At 38.2% G+C, this 24,418-nt stretch overlaps 1 protein-coding gene across 1 annotated transcript in view; it reads right to left on the bottom strand.

The window, feature by feature from the left end:
* LOC137286618 (ras-related protein R-Ras2-like) overlaps positions 1 to 24,418 on the bottom strand; it is a 49,883-nt gene that overhangs the window by 12,835 nt on the left and 12,630 nt on the right. Inside the window, exon 2 of the mRNA XM_067818567.1 lies at positions 21,236 to 21,323. Within this exon, the coding sequence (XP_067674668.1) occupies positions 21,236 to 21,323 (88 nt within the window). The remainder of the gene's footprint in view (positions 1 to 21,235; positions 21,324 to 24,418) is intronic.

Genomic DNA, 24,418 nt, shown 5'->3' with positions numbered 1-24,418 from the left:
TGGCTCACTTCCTCACATGCTGGATGTGGGGCTTTTTATGCTGTTGATCCACTGGGACCAGTAGCTTTAACCTAAAACTTCTCTTGTGATTCACTGTATTACACTGAACTGAAGTCATGGTTCATAACTAAGCTAAGTATGTCTGTGGCGGTGGTTTTACCTATGGACTACAATACTTATATCATCAGGAAACCCAGAACCCAACATAACATGAGCTACTGAGACATTTCTAATATGTACTACAAATACTGTTTCATGGAAGAAAATGCCCTATATTCTGCAATATGTTTGTTCATATCAGCTTCTATCCAAACATACCTTCACAAAATTTGTAAGATGAGCATTTGTAAGATGTAAGATTTGTAAGATGAGACATTTCTACCATGGTTCAGCAAGACTGACTGAGTAATTATCCTTATCATGCTGATGTAAGTACAGCACCTTAACCACGTTGAGGAACTGTCACTTCTCTAAGCTTGTATTGACAACCTGTACAAAAAATACTGTGGGACAACCTGCATGTTTCCATTCTGTAAACATGAAGAAAACATTTCTCCATGTTGAGAATCAACTGAGTGAGTGTGTGAGTGAGAGTGAGAGTGAAAGTGAGTGAGTGAATGAGTGAGTGAGTGAGTGAGCGAGCGAATATGGTTTTACATCACTTTAAAGGTCACATGCAACATAAAACACACCTTTGCAGATTCTGATACCTTTCGGTATGCACTCAAAGAAACAAATCACCAAAAATGCCAATTCAACCTACAAAGTTGAAAAAAAATGCGATGAAAAAAAGCCCATGAAATTGGACTTCAAACGATTCACTAAATTTCACCCAGCGCTGGGGGAAAACGTGGTTTCAACAGCTGTGCTGCGCCCATAACGCATGCGCTGTGGATAGGTTTGCGGAGCTTGAAACAGTATGCCCTGCCTGGAATATGAGGTCGTGAACAGTAGTCTAATCTTGGTTGTGTACACAAACAAGTAAATAATCGACTCCCTACATAAAAAAAATTGTTGATTGTGGTAAGCAACCTCTGTCACAGAGAAATTTCAATGTTTGGTGTTTTTACACCTATATGTCTGCCTGCCTGTCTGCTAAAGACAGTATGAAATACACAGCTTTCATCACTGACCACATGCAATTTGAACTTAACACCTATCAGGCTATATGCCATAAACAAAATAAATTGTTTTTTGACTCGCGCACCTGAGTCCTGTCTCTGCCACATTTTGTAATTAGGTAGGTGTGATACTTGTATACATGACATGTTTTTATGTCTGTGGGTTGCAAACTACATCCATTTTTTTCGGATGACTGGATCTGATGGAAACTGGTGCAAACCTGTCAGTTTCAAGTCTTGCTTTCTACTTGGACGAATGACAATTTCCAGCCATGCAGTAGTTCACCATCTCCACTGATATGATTTTTGATTGGGTTCAACGCAAATTCAAAGAACATGTCTTTACAAAACCCAACATCTCTATCTACATTCTTCATGTATTACAACTTCTTCTAGTCTATACGAATTTCTTTGACAACCTTATATGAATCCATACTGAAAAAACGCATCAAGTACAATAAAAGAAGTTGTTATCAATAAAGAATCTTACTTTCTTGTGACTCGCCATACTTCTAAAATGCCCATCAAACAGATCATCTTTCTGTACACACAAAGTGCCCTCAGCATATCAGCAAATGAACCAGCCAATCGGAAGCCGCCGTTACCCTTGAGTGCACATCCACTGGGTTCGTTTCAAGGGTAGTAAGCCCGAGGACAAATCTTGCACTTCTGAATTGCGATTGTACGCCTATAATTTTGTTTATTTGTTTTTTCACAAGCAGCAGTGTATATTATATGTCATGAATAAGTGATAATCATGTTTCAATTATGTTTGATTTTTTTTGTTGCATGTGACCTTTAAGCAATAATCCAACAATATCACAGCAGGGGATACAGAAATTGGGGAGCACATTATACCAATGTCGGAAATCTTTGGGGAGACTAACTATTAGGCTACCCCACCATCCCTTAAGTGAGTGAGTGAGTGAGTTTAGTTTTACGTTGCACTCAGCAATATTCCAGCTATATGGCGGCGGCCTGGAAATAATCGAGTCTGGACCAGACAATCCAGTGATTATCAACAATAGCATCGATCTGAACAATTGGGAACCAATGACGTGTGTCAAGCAAGTCAGCAAGCCTGACCACCCATTCCTGCCAGTCGCCTCTTATGACAAGCATAGTCACCTTTCATGGCAAGCCTGGGTTGCTGAAGGCCTATTCTACCCCGGGACCTTCACGGGTCCCATCCCTTAATAATCAACTGAACACAACAATGCCTACAATGTTACCCTCGGTTTTATATTTGTTTATCTTAGGCACATATGTTATTAAAACATATATTAAAGTATATGTACACTATGCACCTTGAAAAAGACTAGTGTATTCTCTAAAACTTTAATAGTGTTTGAAAGTTTTACAGACAACACCAATGACTAAACACAATTATCAAAGCAGACAATACCTTAAGTCAATAATGTTTGTGTGATGGGCCAGGAATGACAGTGGTGGGCAAAATCCAACCAAAATTCTGTACACAGTCAAGGGAGTTCTGGGGTGCTTATGGTCGCCAGTGCTAGCGACATCCCATGGCAGAGTTTCACATCCTGCACATTTCTCTTTCTTCTCAAAGTAGGTGGGTTCAGGAGACACTAGCTATGGGTTTACCCCTGAGGGACTTAAGCGGGATTTCACTTCATGAGCAAACACTTCATACACTACACCATCATCCTTCATACAGCCTGCTTCAAACCAGTTGCAAATACTGGTGCAAGCAAAGCCCAAAACCTAATATTGAATTCCCACATGATTATATAAGTGAGATCTACTTACGTAGAGGTGACATGGCATACTGTGGTATCAATAAAACCACAGAATTTCGTCTTCAGTACAATCAAAAAATTTGGTATCTTTGGTTTCGTACCATCATTTTACCAACCTTTTCAAACCTTTTCTAAAATCAAATTCATTTTGATAAAATCTATGCATTTCTTTGCTAGACAGTTGTTATTTTCAGAATCAAAGGCCTTGCACCACAACAAGGCACCATGCAACAGCATGAATGTACTGGTGTCAACAATCTATTAAATTCCTGGAATATTACCTAAATTATTTTACCAATCACTGAAACGATTCATTTTCACCACCATAGAAGTAATCATGGTGAGCTTATGAAGCAGAGGAATCTGACTCCACTAGTAGCTCCTACATAATGGAACTTCCAAACTGGTAAAACTGCCACTGCCAGGTTGACCATATCACCTTTTCCCATTTACCAGAACAGAAATTAGTTGTATGATAACATACATAACATTCATCCTGTCCAACAGATGCTATGATGTCGATCTCATGTTAAGCTTAGAAGACGCCCTTACTTCTCCAAGCCTAAAGGAGATCAATGTGGAATACAGCCTGACCTTCCTGCCCTCTCCAGCAGCTGACTGCATGCCCAGACCCAAGCAGGACACAGAGACATGACAGCTTAAACTTGCAGTGCCTGGTAGATTTGCTGTCATAAAATATTTATATCAACCATTCTAGGGCTAATTCTTCTTGCCACTTGTGGTCTATTTTTGAGATTGTCGGTTTTGCTCATCAACTCTCAGTCTTCTGTTACTTTCACCAAAAACTTCATTCATCTTTAGCATCAACAGTGGTAGGTTTAGTTAAGTTTAAATAACTATTCTTAAGTGGCAATTGGAAAACCTTCGCTTCTGAAAAACAGAATAATTCTAGCTTTGATACTGAGTGAGTTTAATGCTGCTTGTAGCAATATTAAAGTAATATCACTGCAGGGGATGCCAGAAATGGACTTCTCACACTGAACCCATATGGGGAATCAAACCCGGGTCTTCGGTCTTCGGCATGAAGAAACTGACAGGCTCTATGAATATGTACAGGACAGGAGTCTACCTTGTCCTCTGTGCATGTGAGGGAAAAGATAAGTCATTAACATTCAGCCAAATTTTTATACTATATCCTGCTTAGGCCAGTAAAGGAAGAGAATAAAACATATTTACTGGTTTTACATTAACTGGATGCCATTAAAAAATAATTTACATTACTAACCTTGCCTGAGGAAGTGAATTAACGGATGTTAATTTAATGGCATTAAAGGAAGGCAATTCTCCACTGCTTCCCTACATAAACATTCTGAAAACCATATACAAATATGTACTATACAGGGGCCCGTTTCACAAAACTCTCGTAAGCCTAAGATCTCGTAACTTTCCTGGTAGCATTCCTTCTGCCTATGTTTCAGTATAGGAGGTAACGATGCTACGAGAAAAGTTACGAGACCTTAGGCTTACGAGAGTTTTGTGAAACGGGGCCCTGATATATATCATGTCCTGATACTGTGTGGATGTTTCTTCCTTCTTGTTCACTTTACCTGTACATTGAAGCATATCTATAGAACTACATAACAAAATAAGAGGGATGCTGGCTAAAACAAATAATGATAGTAATATGATCAAGTATCAAAAATTATGTCAATGAATTAACAAATTATTATTTAGATTTTAAAAATGTTTCTTTCCAAAACACTATGTTCTACAGAGCTTTAGCTCTTAATTTCTAATGTGTTGGTGAATAAATAGAAAAGCAAAATGTTTTCAAGGAGCTGCAGATTTTAAGTCAGGACAAGTCAGGTTGGAAGTAAGCCTGTATGTTTCATTTAGGCTGACTTATCGTGCTGCTAGGTAGCCAGTACTCCATCAACCCTTCATGGTGACACTTCAGCTGAAATCTAACATGATCCCTTCCTGCTAGTCCACTTGTTCAGTGGGGTGCTAGCCTCAGTGGAATAAACAACAACCACTACAGCGATAAGCTCAAGCAATGATATAGTCCCTTATCACACCAGGAACCATGTCATTCAGTATTCAAGTATATCAAAATACTTCCTTTCTCGAGTTCCGATTTGGTGCACAAATACATGGATTGCTAGCCAAGCTTGGTGTACAGCACATGGGTGGAAGCATGCAGTGGTTTGCCATCAGTTTGATGTGACACTGAGGGAACTCAAGACATTTATGTTTGCAGCATCCTATGATTGTTACCCCATGGGAATTTCTAGGCAATGTTTGTCGAAAGCATACAATATTGGAATTTCAGGGCAGTGTTTGTCTAAAGCATACAATATTGGAATTTCAGGGCAGTGTTTGTCTAAAGCATACAATATTGGAATTTCAGGGCAGTGTTTGTCTAAAGCATACAATATTGGAATTTCAGGGCAGTGTTTGTCTAAAGCATACAATATTGGAATTTCAGGGCAGTGTTTGTCGAAAGCAGTCAATATTGGGATCAGGGCAATGTTGTCTAAAGCATACAATATTGGAATTTCAGGGCAGTGTTTGTCTAAAGCATACAATATTGGAATTTCAGGGCAGTGTTTGTCTAAAACATACAATATTGGAATTTCAGGGCAGTGTTTGTCTAAAGCATACAATATTGGAATTTCAGGGCAGTGTTTGTCGAAAGCAGTCAATATTGGGATCAGGGCAATGTTGTCTAAAGCATACAATATTGGAATTTCAGGGCAGTGTTTGTCTAAAGCATACAATATTGGAATTTCAGGGCAGTGTTTGTCTAAAGCATACAATATTGGAATTTCAGGGCAGTGTTTGTCTAAAGCATACAATATTGGAATTTCAGGGCAGTGTTTGTCTAAAGCATACAATATTGGAATTTCAGGGCAGTGTTTGTCGAAAGCAGTCAATATTGGGATCAGGGCAATGTTGTCTAAAGCAGACAATATTGCATTCAGGGCAAAATATGTCTAAAGCACCCAATAGGCAGTTCTGTGCAGTGTTTGTCTAAAGCAGCAATTCTTGCCTCCCTACAGGGATCTTGGCAAAATATGTCTATAGCAACCAATATTGGGATATCATGACAAAATATGTCTAAAGTACCCAATATTGGGATGTCATGACAAAATATGTCTAAAGCACCTAATATAGGGATTTCATGACAAAATATGTCTAAAGCAACCAATATTGGGATTTCATGACAAAATATGTCTAGAGCACCCAATATTGGGATTTCATGACAAAATATATCTAGAGCACCCAATATTGGGATTTCATGACAAAATATGTCTAGAGCACCCAGTGTTGGGATTTCATGACAAAATATGTCTAGAGCACCCAATATTGGGATTTCATGACAAAATATATCTAGAGCACCCAATATTGGGATTTCATGACAAAATATGTCTAATGCAACAATTCTTGCCTCCCTGAGGATTTCATGGAAGATGATACCAACAGCACTCAGGCTGTCTTTATATTCATAGGGAATAAATTCAATGATATGACGGCTCTGCAACATCTCATACCTGTCTCCTTGTAGCAATACGGAACCAGATATGTCTACAATTACAGATTTGTGTCCTTTAGGCCTTCCAGGAGCCTGGGTGTGGTGGTTCAATTACCAGAACCACTTCAAACAGCACCATCCTGATGATCTTCAATTGCATCTGGCTGCTGACACGTCATGATATACTAGTAACTGATATAACTGACACACAGGACACAAGACGTCAAACCAAATTACTCAATCACACATACAACACCGCCACAGCAACCCAGTTTGGACAACCTCTGCCTGAATGAACATGTACTTCCACACACTAACTACCCTGTAGTCATGATATGGCCCTCAACTAACTGCTGCAGCTATGTCCCATCTCATTATTACTGTTAATTATTAATGACCTTATCCATGTCTGGTGATATTAGACATATCACTATATGCCCTGGTCCAGAGGCAAGCAATAAAATGGTCTCACCCTTAGCATAAGCTTGCTAGGGTAAGATTTTGTGCTCCAGGGCCTCGTTCCACAAAGCTGTTGTAATGGTATGACTGCCATTTGTCTATGTTGAAGCATGAGAGTTATGATCATCTTCAGCGGCCTTCATATGGCAAACTTAAGTTTGATGGCACATGTTGTCAAACTCAAGTTTGAGAGTGTGAAAATTCCCAAACTACCAACACCAAATTCAGGGTTGTCAAACTGTTGTTGTGAAATAGTATCGGTCTCTATTCTTGCCAACTTTTCCATCAATCTTTCAGTGTTGTTAAACTCAAGTTTGACACATGAAGTATTCTTTCAAAACCAATTACAGTCAACGAAAACTGTCATGTGACCACACAGATACAGTCAATTGGTGTTCAAATGACACAAAAGTTCAATAACATGTTTCTGACATGAGAGAACATGACTTTAACAACTTTTGAAATTTCAACAACATGGATTGTGCTGTCAAATTTTATTTTGCAAGGTGAAGGCCACTTTTGGGTTATGTTAGTTCTGAGGAACAGGGCACTGGACATTGACAGAACAATCACTTCCACATATTGCTGACCTGGCACTTCTTCTGTACAGCCACTTGTATGGTAGGAAGTGGCTGGAGAGTCAAGCTTTTTACTGATAGACATCCATAAGTTCCAAACATCAAAGTTTGACAACACATGATGTTCATGCAAATATATCTACAAATATTGCTCTAGCAGTCTCTTCAGTCCTCTTCAACCTGGCTCTTCTTAATCATCATACATTTAATATGTTTTCATCATGAACCTCTCTCACCATGTTAACACTGTGCGGATGGTTTAGACTCAAGAAAATGTATAGATTCAAGAGTTTACCATCATAATGAAACCCATTTGTGCTGCCCCATTGTTTTTTTTTTGTAAATTTGTGTTGATGGAATACAGAAAAAGTAACAGGTATTCAGAAATATAAGGCATTTTTGGTTTTAGTTTTTTCTTGTTAAGTAAATGGGGCAGCAGGGTACACTGCTGGTTAAAGTGTTCGCACTTCAGGTTTGATTTCCTACAATTAGTGCAATGTGAGAAGCCCATTTCAGGTGGCGTAAAACCATACTCGCTCACTCACTCCCTGACGGTGTCACTGAACTATTGCTAAAACTGGCGTTAAAACATACTCACTCTCACACATCACAGTCAAGCAGATGCATGTTAAGAGGGACAGTTTGGGTTAGCATTTACAATCAGGTTGGTCCACATTAAACTGGAGTAAAGGGCAGCATTAGGATGAGACCGCAGCTTGGTAAGTAGACTAGTAGACAGGAGACTAGTCTGTCTCAAAGACCCTGAACCACATTATTTTCCCTACTGCTAAGCCATTCCTGTAGTGTGAAAGCCTAAACTGAAGCAAGTCTAGATTTCCTCAAGTTCTGAATTTCTGGTCTCCCTAGGTCTCCTTTTCAATTGAAACAGATTTGATTAAGTTCAAAATTATATATATACAGAGTCTAAGCGTTACACTAGATAACCACATACTTGGAAGCTGAGTGGACAGTGCTAATTGATGACTGATAACCCAGTCTCCTGGCAACTGTACATCATATGACACACTTCACACTCTCACACCTTCCGTGTCAAACTTTCCACGACTGGAATCACTGATCAGTTGAAGCCTGACTTCAAATTATGACATGTTTACCAACTGGATGGGTTGTTGGGTAGCCTAGCAGTTAAAGCATTCACTCATCACAACTGAAGGCCTGGGTTCAATTCTCCACATGGGTACTGTGTGTAAAGCCCATTTCTGGGTGTGTTCTCTAGAGTGCTGGACAACATACAAAAACACTGACAATACTTGCAACAAATAATGCTGTAACTTTTGAAAAATGAGGACAAGTTAAGGTTTTCTCATTTGGGTCAGTCAAGAAACAAGAAGCACATATCTTCACTTGGCCTGCTGCTCATCCTTTGGTATTACAGAACTTGCACATGAGAGCTCCCAGTTAAAGTAGAATCAGCAGATGAACCTGACTGCAATGTGTGTAGGATAAACATCAGCTAACTACTTGACTAGCACTCAATGTTACCAAGGTAAACAACCCCAGGCTACAGATTCATGATAATTTGTCTTAAAGCTAGGTTGATGTCTTATTCCTCCATCTATCAGACACATCTTTTCTACAATGCTTCCTGAATCAGCAAGCATCATCCTGGTGGCATGTGGTTCTACTTACCAGCCCATGAATGCCCATTTGTTCAGTCTATCTATTCTTCATGCTAGTAACATGAGAACTGATCATCCCAGGAAAATTCTATGCGACATCTTTCTATAAACACTTAAACAGTAATTCAGTAAATTAGTCAAAGTGAATGTGCCATACCAAGCTTATGTTCATTTTCATGGATTCACCAAGTAACATGTATTACCCATTAATAAAATACCAAACTACACTTACAGACAACATATGTAAGCAAGTTAACTCCTACTATTGATTGCCTAAAGAAACATGTTATATGACACTTTACATTATGACGTAGCAAAGTGAACATGTTATAGAACATTGATGGATGGTATGGAACACCCCTATAGATTACTCAAAGAAACATGTCGTACCCCACTTACACACAATCAATATTTCATATACTTCACAAACAAACATCTTATACCTCACTAACAAGGCTTATGGAAAAATAAAGTAAGCATGTCCCACTTATAAACTACCCAAGTAACCACATAATACTCCACTAATGAACTGTGTCAATAAAGTAACCACATAATACTCCAATAATGAACTGTGTCAATAAAGACAAAAGTCTCCTTTTGTGAGCTACCCAAGTAACCACACAATACTCCAATAATGAACTGTGTCAATAAAGACGAAATTCTCCTTTTGCGAGCTACCCAAGTAACCACATAATACTCCAATAATGAACTGTGTCAATAAAGACGAAATTCTCCTTTAGTGAGCTACCCAAGTAACCACATAATACTCCAATAATGAACTGTGTCAATAAAGACGTAATTCTCCTTTTGTGAGCTACCCAAGTAACCACATAATACTCCAATAATGAACTGTGTCAATAAAGACGAAAGTCTCCTTTTGTGAGCTACCCAAGTAACCACACAATACTCCAATAATGAACTGTGTCAATAAAGAAGTAATTCTCCTTTTGTGAGCTACCCAAGTAACCACACAATGTTCCAATAATGAACTGTGTCAATAAAGAAGTAATTCTCCTTTTGTGAGCTACCCAAGTAACCACACAATGCTCCAATAATGAACTGTGTCAATAAAGACGTAATTCTCCTTTTGTGAGCTACCCAAGTAACCACACAATACTCCAATAATGAACTGTGTCAATAAAGACGTAATTCTCCTTTTGTGAGCTACCCAAGTAACCACACAATACTCCAATAATGAACTGTGTCAATAAAGACGTAATTCTCCTTTTGTGAGCTACCCAAGTAACCACACAATGCTCCAATAATGAACTGTGTCAATAAAGACGTAATTCTCCTTTTGTGAGCTACCCAAGTAACCACACAATACTCCAATAATGAACTGTGTCAATAAAGACGTAATTCTCCTTTTGTGAGCTACCCAAGTAACCACACAATACTCCAATAATGAACTGTGTCAATAAAGACGTAATTCTCCTTTTGTGAGCTACCCAAGTAACCACACAATACTCCAATAATGAACTGTGTCAATAAAGAAGTAATTCTCCTTTTGTGAGCTACCCAAGTAACCACACAATACTCCAATAATGAACTGTGTCAATAAAGACGTAATTCTCCTTTTGTGAGCTACCCAAGTAACCACACAATACTCCAATAATGAACTGTGTCAATAAAGACGTAATTCTCCTTTTGTGAGCTACCCAAGTAACCACACAATACTCCAATAATGAACTGTGTCAATAAAGACGTAATTCTCCTTTTGTGAGCTACCCAAGTAACCACACAATACTCCAATAATGAACTGTGTCAATAAAGACGTAATTCTCCTTTTGTGAGCTACCCAAGTAACCACACAATACTCCAATAATGAACTGTGTCAATAAAGACGTAATTCTCCTTTTGTCAGCTACCCAAGTAACCACATAATACTCCAATAATGAACTGTGTCAATAAAGACGTAATTCTCCTTTTGTGAATTACCCAAGTAACCACATAATAATCCCTCTGTCCCCCCAAAATGACATTGTGCAGCAATATTGCAGCTATATGGTGGTGGTCTGTAAATAATCCATTAATCAACAGCATGAGTATCGATCTGCGAAATTGGGAACTGATGATATGTCTCAACCAAGTCAGCGAGTCTGACCACCCGATCCCACAAAAAGAAGACATAATTCAACATTTATGAACTACTCAAGTGATCAGATACTACTCTATTTAATTAACTAACCCTAGAATTATGACCTACCCAAGTAACCACATAACCTTTTAATTAATCAACTAACCCAACAAACATGCAACATGCCATTTATGAGTGAGTGAGTGTGTGAGTGGGTGGGTGAATTTAGTGAGTATAATTTTACACCACTTTCAGTAATATTCCAACAGTATCACAGAGGGGCTTCACACAGTGTACCCGTGTGACCCCATTTAAGAACTACCCAAGTAACCACATTAACTACTCCAGTAATGAACTAACCAAACAACTTTTTATGTCCCTTCTTCTGGTGTACCAAGTTAAGATTTTATGACCATCTTGCTGACTCTGTACACAGCATGACATGTGTCTTATGAGTTCCTCCTCAACAGGAGCAGGCACACCACACTCCCTGGCTGTAATGATCGGGATTGCAATAAAACGCCATCAAGAGTGTCCATCTGTGGAACAATGGTCCTTCAAGGTCACAGTGAACATCTTGGATGATGGCACTTTGCTTACTCCACTTGTGGATATTTCAGTTGAGAATGGGCGCCATGAATGGGCCTCGCCTGGTTCCTATCACCGTTTCACACAGTTACATGTGCCTATTTCCTGTGCTGTAAACACTCCAACTTTCTCCATGCTGTGTGTGATAGAGGGGACTGAAGTAGGTCAAGGTCACATATTACAATCAGTCACCGCCTGGGTGGCTTTGGTTCCGGATTAGGACAAACCAGAAAATGCAAAATGAAATTTTTATTACCTTTAATCTGGACATGAATTAAATAAGGATTGACCCAAGAAATCCTGAAATTATAGTCCTCTGGATCCCTTCAACATTAGTCAAAAGAGAATACAGTGACAATCTCCATCACTAGTAGGGAGTTTGCCAGACAAGTCAAGGAATACTTACACAGTTCTCAAATCAAAGGTCAAAAAGAGCATCTACACTTATCAACTGATATATTTATATTTCACCTAAATGTAATTCAGCAATTCAAAAAAAACCTTCGTTAACAGACTTGATTTAAAGTATTCACTTTTTTATTAGTTGTGCAAAGCGCCACTGTTTCAAACAAACATCTTGGTAAGTCTGAACCAGACAATCCAGTGACTGATATTATGAGTAATAGCCTACATATTTCAGATCCACTGCCAGCCATGAGAATGATGACCAGGCCCCAAGTCACTTAAGCCTTAAAATCTCATAACGTTTCTTGGAGCATATCTTCTATACTGTAACATAGGAAGTACAAATGCTGTGCTAAAAGTTACTAAATCTTTGACTTACAAGAGCCTTGTGAAACGTGACCCTGGTCCATAAGTCAGCCCTCATCACCAGTGTAAATTGCAAGGGGTCCATTTTAATCTTGAGTCCCTCAAAACAAATAACTCTTTCAGAATAAAGTAGGTCCAAACTACCTTAATGTACACTATCATTGCTGTTTAGCATTAGTGGCCAGCAGCAGTCACCTCAGAGACATACCACATCATTTATCCCATACTGACTGACCGTAAGGAGCTTGACTCAAACTCGTAAGCTCAAAATAAACAAGATTATTCCAAAGAATATTTTAATCTTTTTCTTCAATTTCAGTCCCTGTATAAGGAAAGTGTCACATAGGAGATATGAGATGTCTCGTACCTCACAAATATTTTGCATGTTGGGGTTTATGACTCAGAATAGCATGTAGTACTTCACAGCTAGTTGTATGTGGGATTTACAGGATGAGGGATGGCAACAGGTGAAAGCAATTTCAGCTGAAAATCACCTGGGTATCTGGGGGCCATAGGCCTCCAACCAGGTCCAAGATCGATTGTTTTGCATATAAATTTGCGGATTTCCATGGATTCAAGAAAAATGTGCCATCCATGCTGGATAGACCTGATTCTGTGTTCATAAACCTTCAGTGACACCACTTGTCTCATCAGGTCCTCTTTTCACTGTGTGAGCCTCTTCAAGCAGTTTCATAGGCATTTTCCAAGAAATTCCAGAGATTTTCTACAGAACTTCCCAAAACATTTGTGAGGGCCCTCAAAAATTGGAGAAAAAGTAAGCTTGTGGCAGAAGAAATTTAAGGAACGTCCTTCCCAATTTTCTTCTGCCACAGGCTTACTTTTTCAAACCAAACGTCTCAGTCAGTTTTGATCCTTCATGTTACATTTGACTTTATGAAACTGTTGGTCTTCTCTGGCTACCTGATGACAGTGATCGTCTTTATGGCCCTCCCTCTCTTCCAAACTCAAACACTGCTTCCCTCTTCTTTCGAACTGCTCAGAAAGGAGCATCCTTTTCTACGTTGTGTACTTCATGGATGATTTGTGGTGTTAAACTGTTTTTATCCAAGCTGCACCATCTTCAAGTTTGTTCACTTTCCCAAGGGCACTCCCCCAATATTTTCCGAGTCGTCTACGTCAACCAGTTTGCTCAGTTTGTTCAAGTCTTTGCGGGAATATCTCTAAGGCAGTACAATAAAACTATTACGCAATTCACTCTATGTGACGCTCAGAACTTTGACGCTCCTATCACAATACATTCTCCATTGTAGGACTACACTCACATCAAACAACATGTATTATGATCCCGTCATCTATCCGCGATCAGAGCCACACCTCACCCTGAGTCATGTTTTAACAGTTTTACAATCCCAGCAGTAAGAAAACAAAGAAAGTGGCCTTACATGTCTCTAACAACAAAGACAACATGGCGGTGATCTGGTGATCCGTTTCAATACTTACACCACCACTGCTTCCATCTCCAACTTCAACATTCAACAATGTTTACATTTCAAATAATCCCAGCATGCAAGGACCAACACCTGCAGGTGCCAACCCGAACAACGAACAACGCACAACGCCAGTACAATCACACTGAATGATGAGCAGTTGTCTGAATCTCACACAATCCTTGTACATGAACAAAACACTTGTTTAAATTAGGAAAGAACTGAAGTAAACTAGCTTAGCATTGCTTATAGAATCTTGATTTCTTTTAAACATTTATTCATAGTTCTTTGGCTTGTTGAGATCCATGTAATTTGTTCCTCAAATTAAGTTTGAGTGTTTTAAGTGAACATTTACCTGTATGATTGGACCTGAGTCGGACACCATCCTTAGGCCATAATATACTAACTATTAAGATTTTCATCCCCACATGCCTTAAGTAGCAGAAACTGTCCAAATACATTGCCTGATTTCTTAGTATTTCACACATGACTCGATTAAAAGTCAAACCAAATATTCAAGCTTCACATGAACCATGGCTGATAACAAATAATGCAAGTTAATTATTATTTGTGACACATCTGCAGCCACTAGTAAACTTTGTGGTCCAAATGAGTATCATTTGATTCCCTCAGAGATCACTCACTTATAATTGCACACGCTTGTTAATTTCAACCTCATCTGTCTAGAAATGTCTGTATGATCCTTTTGACAAAACAATAAAATGATTCATGACTGACATTGTTGAAATTCTCTACTCTGAAAGAAGTGGCAATATTTAAATGCTCCCAACTTGAATTCCCCTAACCTTCAGCTATCAGCAGAAGTTGGCTCCAAGTCCCTCAACCATACTGTCTTCCCTTCTACCTTATTCCATTCTGTAACCAAGAGAAGCAAATCTGGACTTTTAACATGATCATCAGTTTGATCATGCACCTTATGGATAGTTACAGCGCTTTATAAATACTCATTATTATCATTATTACTTTTATCATTAGCTCTCTCTAGCCACCAACATTAATTCTAAAAATTTTGGAGCAGATAAGAAAAACAATGCCTCATATTCTGTTTTGCAATATGAAAAATTATTTTTCCAATTAATAAGAGATTCTTTTGCTATCTACCTTAACTACCTGAACTCAAGGCCTGTAACTCTGGACTGTCACAAACATACATTTCACACGTAAATGCTAAACCTCATAATAATGAAACAGTAGACAAACTAAATCATTTCTGGCTAGATATCTAAATCTGATTGCATTTACTACCCTCAGCAGATAGCATCTATGTGCTGGCTTATACCCAAATACCAGCATGACAACCTTCTACAGATCCAGGCTACAAAGTAACACAAGCCAGACTCAAGCAGCCTAATGTTAAAGGGGGCATGCATTCTGTGGAATGCCATTCACCATCTCTATCCTGTTTCATGAAGTAGTCATGCAGGAAGACCCTGTCATCTCTGCAGTAACAGACACTAAATGGTAGGGTCCCATTTCACAAAGCTCTAGTAAGCCTAAGATCTCGTAACTATTCTCGTAACATTCGTACCTCCTATACTGTAACAAAGGATGTAGGAAAGCTACGAGAAAAGTTGCGAGACCTTAGGCTTATGAGAGATTTGTGAAAGAGGCCCCAGGTTAATTACAGTTCCTAGTCAAATGACCAGGGCTCTATGACTATGACTACTAGTCCAAAATCTTAGTTTATCAAACATCATTTAGATCATGTTAGCGATCATGGCACTACAACTGTTGCAATTGTTTTACGAAAGGAGGTTGTACTGCCCTTAGGGTCATGGATGTCTCTTTAAAGAGAGACTAGGTATGGTGAAGATCAGCTTTTCGTTCATATACTTCATATACCGTACACAGGGACATTTTCAAGGTACTAAAATTTTGAGGTTTGAGGCCCCAGAGCTTTCGAGGTGATTTAAATTTCAAGGGTTGGGTACCTAAAATATATAAACATCTTTGATCATTATAATTTCAAGGTTTGAAATTTAGTGACATCACTTACCAGACCAATACTCACTGAGCTATTGACAAAACTCCTAATAGCCAGTGAAAACTGCCATCTGGCTGTTATAGCTACAGGTAGTCATGACAACAAACTTTTGATCCTTTGTTGTGATAAATGATCCATGAAACACTCCGTCAGCAGAGTTCAAACATGACGCCAATTTTTTCTCAGACAATATTGTTTTCTCTCAACTAACTATCTCTAATACAGTCCATTTGGCCAGAGATATCAAGTGTATTGACAGTTGGTTTGACTTTGCATGTAAGACACTGACTGAATCACCTGATTTTTGTAATGTGTTACACTGGACCAACAATTACAATTAAATAGTCTTGACACTGCATTTCTGTTGTTTGTTTATTCAGACTGTCAAGGGTAACTGAACATTTAGATTACTTGTATACAGGCAGTACAGAGTTAAAGTGCATATCAGGAAGTCATTGCCAGCAGTTGAAATGCTTATCGATAGGAAATCTTGCTCAAAGATTTAAAGTTCAGAAAAAATCATGGATATAATATTTCCGAGGTTGCATTTCTACAGTGGAAAAACTCGAAAATCAGATACCTCAAAAATGGATAGCACATTAACCTCTTCTGAAAAAATAAGTCTCCGATTAACAATGAAAACACTGGCATCACTTGAGTTAGTTTAACTCTGAACCTTAGGCTTTAGTGTCTAACGTTAAGAAAAGAAATCTGGTCACTACCCTTCAAAACAAAGTGTTGTTTGAAAAGCTCAAACCAAACAGGCTAGGATTGCCTCAAAATCTCAATCGAGTCCCCTTCAAAGCAGATGGAATAAGTAGGTGCACCTTCAAAAGCATTTTAGTAACAATTATACCCACTATGTCACTTTATACCTAGGGAAAGGGTGGAGGGTTAGCTTAGTTGTCAAAGCATCACACATAAGACCTGGCTTTCATTCATGTATGTTGACAAACAACCTCTACAGCCAAGGTAGACCACAAATCAGACTCTCAGATCATCAACAAAAATTCCTGACTCATCAAATCAAGTTTGACATATTCGAAGTCCTGTCAACCAAAAATCAGGACTAACCTAATATACTTCCTAGGTAACACAATTCAACAATGAGCAAATGAGGTAATCTAGAAGGAGCAACTTCTGGTATGGTCTGAATACTGATGAGATTCCTCCAAAACCCATCAACATAACTGTTTCAAACTTTTTCTGATCTGTGTGAATACACTGATGCAATCATTACTGTACACCGAATGCCAATAAACAACAAAGGGAACAGTTACAGGTTTTCCAAATGAAAGACACAAGAAAATACAATATGTCTTCAACTTCGGTTATTTTAAATTTAACATAAGCCAAGGACTATCATAATAGAATTAATATGACTGGTTGGTTTGTTATTTAACACCAAACTCAGTAATATTTCAGCTATATGGAAGTGGTTTGTAAATGACTGAGTGTGGACCAGACATCAATTAATATATTATATTATAATATTTACAACTTATCTGTAAATACTCAGTCACAATATATGTACAAAGTCTTTATTGTGAACCATGCACAATACATCAACATTCTATAATGTCAGTCAATCTAATCATATCAAATTAACACCCAATAACTGAGGTCCTTGAGAGGGATAAGTTGGTACTGAATATTGTGCATGTCAGCTCTTCTTTATTGTATGCAAAACATTTCAGGGCTTTTCCTTGCCCCTTCATCAGGTGCATGTGTATGCAATAAAGGAGCAGCTGACATAATAATACATAATTTTTTTGTATCATACTAAGCCAATAACTGCTTTTACGTATATACCGGATATTTCAAGACAGGACATATCCTGTTTCTCTCACATAAATTGAAACATATCTAATCTTGCAACCCTGAACTATGATTCAATAAACACATGAAATTATTTGGCATACAGATGTCAGTGTAGTGTTTGACATCAACCTATATATAGCTGTTTTTCAGTAGTCACATTTGAGAGATCATACACAATGGCAAAGAACACTTTATCAAACGTGCAGGAAAGTTTTTCAGACAATCTCAGTTTATCGCATCTAGTTTCATGTCTAAAAATACTCTCCACTGATTTAAATAATTCCCGTTTCCTCTTCCTGAAGTAAACAATTTCCTGTCTCCTCACTTTCTTTCTATAAGCAACCAATGCCAGTACGTTGCAGTAAGTAAGTACAATGACATACAATCAACCAAGACACTCAGTCTGAATACCTGATCTACTTCGTAACCCTTATGTTACATAGGATCCATTCTTGATACACAGAACTAACACCAGTGTTGGCTCAAGAGAGGGGTTTGGAGTGTTTTGGAGTGTTTTGACTCATCAAATTCAGTGAAGACCCCCTCTATTTTACATCTGCCCATCTATTTAACATTAGAGGGGGTCCAGAAACATTATTTTCATCAATTTGGACCCACTCAAAATTTCACCCACTGTAACACCTTTTGGTGAGTTGGAACACCTGGTCATCTGTTAACCCTTACTACACCTGTTGTTGTGTTGGAACACCTGGTCGCTTGTTAAGCCTTACTACACCAGTTGTTGAGTCATAACACCTGGTCACTTGTTAACCGTTACTACACCAGTTGTTGAGTCGGAACACCTGGTCCACTTCTTAACCCTTACACAAGACATGTTACTTAGGATCCATTCTAGATACAAAGAACTAACACCAGTTGTTGAGTTGGAACACCTGGTCGCTTGTTAAGCCTTACTACACCAGTTGTTGAGTCAGAACACCTGGTCACTTGTTAACCGTTACTACACCAGTTGTTGAGTCAGAACACCTGGTCACTTGTTAACCCTTACTACACCAGTTGTTGAATCGGAACACCTGGTCACTTGTTAACCCTTACTACACCAGTTGTTGAGTCGGAACACCTGGTCCACTTCTTAACCCTTACACAAGACAGGATCCATTACTTAGGATCCATTCTAGATACAAAGAACTAACACCAGTTGTTGAGTTGGAACACCTGGTCACTTGTTAACCCTTACTACACCCATTGTTGAGTAATAACACCTGGTCACTTGTTAACCCTTACTACACCCATTGTTGAGTCGGAACACCTGGTCCACTTGCTAACCCTTACTACACCCATTGTTGAGTAATAACACCTGGTGACTTGTTAACCCTTACTACACCCATTGTTGAGTCGGCACACCTGGTCCACTTGCTAACCCTTACTACACCCATTGTTGAGTAATAACACCTGGTGACTTGTTAACCCTTACTACACCCATTGTTGAGTCGGAACACCTGGTCCACTTGCTAACCCTTACACAAGGCAGGATCCATTACTTACGATCCATTCTAGATACAAAGAACTAACATCAGTTGTTGAATCAGAACACCTGGTCCACTTCTTAACCCTGTTACAAAAAAGCTACATAAGGGAGAGCTTGTGATGTCAGCTGATCATGATGCACACCATGCTAACCAATGACATAAAAATGGTCTGTGAAGAAAATTCACTGCAGCACTTGAAAGCCAGCTGTTCAAAACTAAACACATTAAATTTCTGCTCCCCAACTTCGGACATGGGGCAGACAGTCTTAGGCAAAGTATAGGTATATTTCCTATGGCACCCAATGACCAGTCAAAAAAAGAGCCGCTTTTTATTCTAATTGATGCAGTTCATCTGAAACTTTACATTAGCAAGTACTGATCAGTAGATCCACAATGGTTCTCCACAGAAAACTTGATGTTGATCATAAGTAAACCTTACAGCTCAAACTGTGACCACATGTCTTACCACATTTGCAAAAAGACTTGAGAACACACAGAAAGATCTCTCACATCCAACTTCCTGTGCTGGGAAAGCTAATTGGTAATTCATACAGTTGGCTCGTCTACAATAAATACCGCAATGTAAGCTGCTTGGTTCACATCTACACTCGCCATCAACAGACACAGCAAATCTGACACACTAACTAGGTGCCATAATTGCCTCAGAAATATAGTGTTTATTTATCACACTAGCATAAAAAGCTTTTTCAATTTTTTCTATGTGGAAGGCTAACTGGTATGGAAAATAAGTAGATAGATTTAGATATGGGAGTTTAGGACTAAACATGGTACAGTATAAATTTTCTGTTAAATCACAACTATCATTCACCTTGTCTGCACAAATTATTTTTCCTGAACATATCTGCTGAATGCCAAATATGATTATCATTATATAGATAAAATTCCGCCAGTTCATGTGGTTCAGGTTCAGGTTCTTATTCCTGAAAGTCATTTAGGATTCTCGAGAACAGCTTACTGAATTAATGACTTAGATAGCAGCAGGTCCACTGATATTTCAACTGGACATATACCAAAAGACCAGCAGCCTCAGCATTCAAGATTAAAACAGAGAGTCCAGGGATCTTTTCATATCCCTGAAGTCCGACTTATGAGATTATGGAGTTCCTCAGGTATATTGTTTTTTCCAGCAATCCAGCAATCCAGCAATCCAGCACTCATAAGGGAAGAAACTCTGCTAAGTGAATTGCAGCATCTACAATGATCAGCACACTTGTGACTCTGTCTACTGCTGCAAGTTTGAGGTAGACATAGCATCCTAAGACTCAAAAGTAAAGGAAGTTTCAAAATACTGAAATCACAAACCCTTTTCAGTAAATAGTTATATCACCCATAGGGCAAGCACAAAAACTACCGCTATCATGACCCAAGATTGTCTGAGAGAAAGAACATCAGTTATTTCCACCATCATTATTATTTGAGATCTATTCCACACCTGTAGACACAAACAACACTCTTAGCTATACCATACCATTTCACACCATAATAAAGGGTAAGAGTTGCACTACTTAATCACAACTGTGTTGGCAGACCTTAACCAGTGATCCAACAGACTGGACAACAAGTGGTATAAGATATACTTGGTGTCTACCACTGGCAACACAGCCATTAGTAATATGTTGTGATTATGACCCAGCAGAATCGCCCAACTAGGTTGGTTGGTTGGCTGGCTGGTTTGTTGTTTAATGCTGCACTCAGCATTATATGGCAGTTGTCTGCATATGATCAAGTGATCAACAACATGAGCATCAATCTACACAACTGGGATACTATGGCAAGTCATCAGTCAGCCTGACCACTTGATCCCGGTTAGTCGCCTCTTGCTATAAGCATGGGTTGCTGAGGACTTGGATCTTCACTGGTAGGATCAAAAAAGTGGTATAAGCTATACTCGGTGTGTAAAACTGGCCACTCACATCATACCACATTGTTTAATAGTTTTGCTGCATGCAATACTTACTGTCTAGTCTGGCCACAACTTCATCTATAACGCATTGTTTGGTATAGGAATCTTCTATCGTGGGGTCATAGTCCGTCACAAAGTAGGACTGAAACATATCAAATAGAGAGAGCATAAAATCAAGGAGACAAATTAAAATGTAACAATTTGTTTGAATTTAGGAATGGTCCTGACATCCTGGAGGTTTGCTGGTGTGGTGAATCTGCAGACAGATTTTCATTTTACGCTCTGTTATATTCAAGGATTGTAATAGGTGAAACTGATTTCAGCTGAAAATCAGCTTGAGGTATGGGAGTCAATTGATTTGCATTTAAATCTGCTGATTTCAGACAATTCGTGGAAAGTTGCCATCACTGTATTTTATTAAAATTGCAGCAACATATTCCTTTTTGGAAATACTTTACCCTCTGTCATTAAGCTCCAAAGGTAACAACTGGCAGAATTCTGTGCATAAAATTTACCCTTCTTTTGACCTGGCATCAGGTCTCCAGCTTTAACATCATGACATTCTTGATCTCATACAATGAATTTGCATGAATCATAATTAGCAGCATGGTGACTATGTAGCACTAGGTATTATTCTGCAGACAAATCAGTGATCAATAATATGAGCACCTCTTTCCAGGTACATACCTAATCAGGCCTGGACATACTTTATTTTAGCTTATTATTATGGGATATTTCCTATTTCCTGCTTACATATCCAAGTAACTGGTACATTCTCAAATTGCAAGTATTTCTTCACCTTGATCATTGGCTGTAAATCTAATGATGATCATAAAATCAATCTCAACTCCCTGGGGATCATACAACACTTGCAGCCATGAGGCTGAATGATTTGTTGATAAACAATGTCTCTTTCAAAACTAAACATGAAGGTGATTATGATACACATGAATACTGGCAAACATTTATGAATGTTGGGTTATGAATACGAAAACATGCCCGCCCTGGATGTATACTCCAAATATTCAGTGAAACAATGAGAAAATAAATTTTTGGACATATTTTGACCATTGTTACAGAATTAATTTTTCATGATGACCCGTGACTAAATTATCATCAAATTATATCTTTTTGAAAAATTAAGAACATTTCATTCCACTGACTGCAATATAACCAACCGAATTCATGTTTATAGTTTGATTCACTGAATACATGAGTGAACTGTAACAGCCCTACTTAACACCAATATTTTTGATGTCTCACTAAAAAATAAAGCAGGTGAAATCCATAAAATATCTTGAACTGTACACCACTATTTTTGACATAACTTCTGGATAAATACTACTCTAGCTTAAGCACAAAGCAATCAACTATCAGTTAAAATTAGCATGGTAATAACAGGGATTGACTTGGGTCGCGATGTCAAGATTTTCTCATTTATGTGCAAGCTGTACAGAGTTTGCGTTTGGAAGTTGTGTTCTGCAACATCATGGCTCCCAAAACGAAAAAAAACCAACTGAAATCATTGACCTTAATGAAATCTGGAAAACAGACACCAATGGTGATGGTAGTAGATCTAAAGATTCAATTACAAACCAAGTTCTGAAACTGAAATTTCAAAATATGTGGAAAACTAAATTTGGTGAGTAGTTGAAGTATTGCAATTCATGATTGGTTGACTTGAAGTTGATTAAATACATATGACAATGTCATATTTATCGTTTATTCCCTTTCTTGTGAACAATCATGAACAGTTTAATCTAACAAGATTTGAAAAAATCTCATGTTTTTGGTCCCATGTGAGATTAATCTCATATGTTTTCTGAGCCAGGTTTATCCCTGTTGGTACATTAAGCAAACTCAGACTTCAAGTATTTCTCAAGAAGTAAGCTCCCGCATAAAGTTGCTAGTCCACTGATTAAAGCTCACTATAAACTGTACAGAGATTCTACCTATACCGATTCATTAGATCATGTACAGATGTAGTGCAGATTGTAAACGCATGCAGTAGAAACGCTTTAGTGACTACAATCAAACTGGTAATTTGACACATCTGTGTTCCTGAAAAAAACCCCCATATTTTCAGATACCAGATCTGCCATTTGATTAAAAAATATGCAACGTGACATCATAAATTTCGGAACTTCCACCTAGACACTGACTATTTTTTTAAACACCATATTCCACAACTTCTATAATTTATATAACTAAAACACCAGAGCAGCAGTTGCCAGGGAAATACTAGCAACAGAAGTAATTTATTATGTCAGTATTTGATGGCAAAACTAATCATCTACACAACACCAGGATATACAGTTGTTAAAAAATAGCATGACTAAATCTGCAAGTAATATTTAACAGACTGTTACCCAGATTTTTATCTTTGGAGTGTAAGTCTATCTTATCATTTCTTAGGTCATACCACCATGGAGAAAAAACATACGTATACATGACCATTCTTCCTGGTTCTTTTGATTCTAGCCCAGATAAGTGATATATTGCATGGTACGCATACACAGAATTGTTAAGGTGGGGCATTACGTATTGTTTTACACTCCATTGTAACACGCGCTCCAGTGCTGGAAGTCACAGTTAACCAATTAGCACATACTCAAACTCAATCCTGTATGTGCTAGATGAAGTCATATACTGCGTAGCATACTGGGAACAAGTATGAAGCCTGCCTTGTATTTACTAATCAACTGATTAAAAAATATAAAGGTCTTTCATTTCGCAAAAGGCAAAATTTTAAGCTGTTTGTGATTTGGGATTACCGTAATGCCCCTTAAAAAGGACTTTTTCTAAGATTCCTAACTATAAACACCTGGCAGGAATATTTCAGAAAAGTAATGTTAGGTTCAAACTGGATGAAAGTTAATATTTTGTATTTTGGGTATTTCAATAATGCGTTGAGTGTAATAATATAACATTAAGCTTAGGAATTTCTAATGGCAACTACTGGAGACTTACATACAACTACTGTAAATTCTTGTAAGTGGCAACCGACGGATGACATTTCTGCCATTTGCCTAATTCTCAAAAATAAATTGCACCTGAAAGTTCTACCTAAAGAAAATCCAATCACATATTAAAGGTTGCAGCTAACCTTGAACTCAGCTCAGCAGAGTATTTCTGTGTGTATGCAGTCAGCAGTATTTGCTAAAAACAAACACACACACACACTGTATAGGTCAGACATGAAAAACCAATAAGCAGAAAGAAAGATAGGAAATCACC

This window comes from Haliotis asinina, chromosome 6 (genome assembly GCF_037392515.1).
Source record: "Haliotis asinina isolate JCU_RB_2024 chromosome 6, JCU_Hal_asi_v2, whole genome shotgun sequence".
NCBI classification, from domain to species: Eukaryota; Metazoa; Mollusca; class Gastropoda; order Lepetellida; family Haliotidae; genus Haliotis; species Haliotis asinina.
This window is presented reverse-complemented; position numbering and strand designations above follow the sequence as displayed.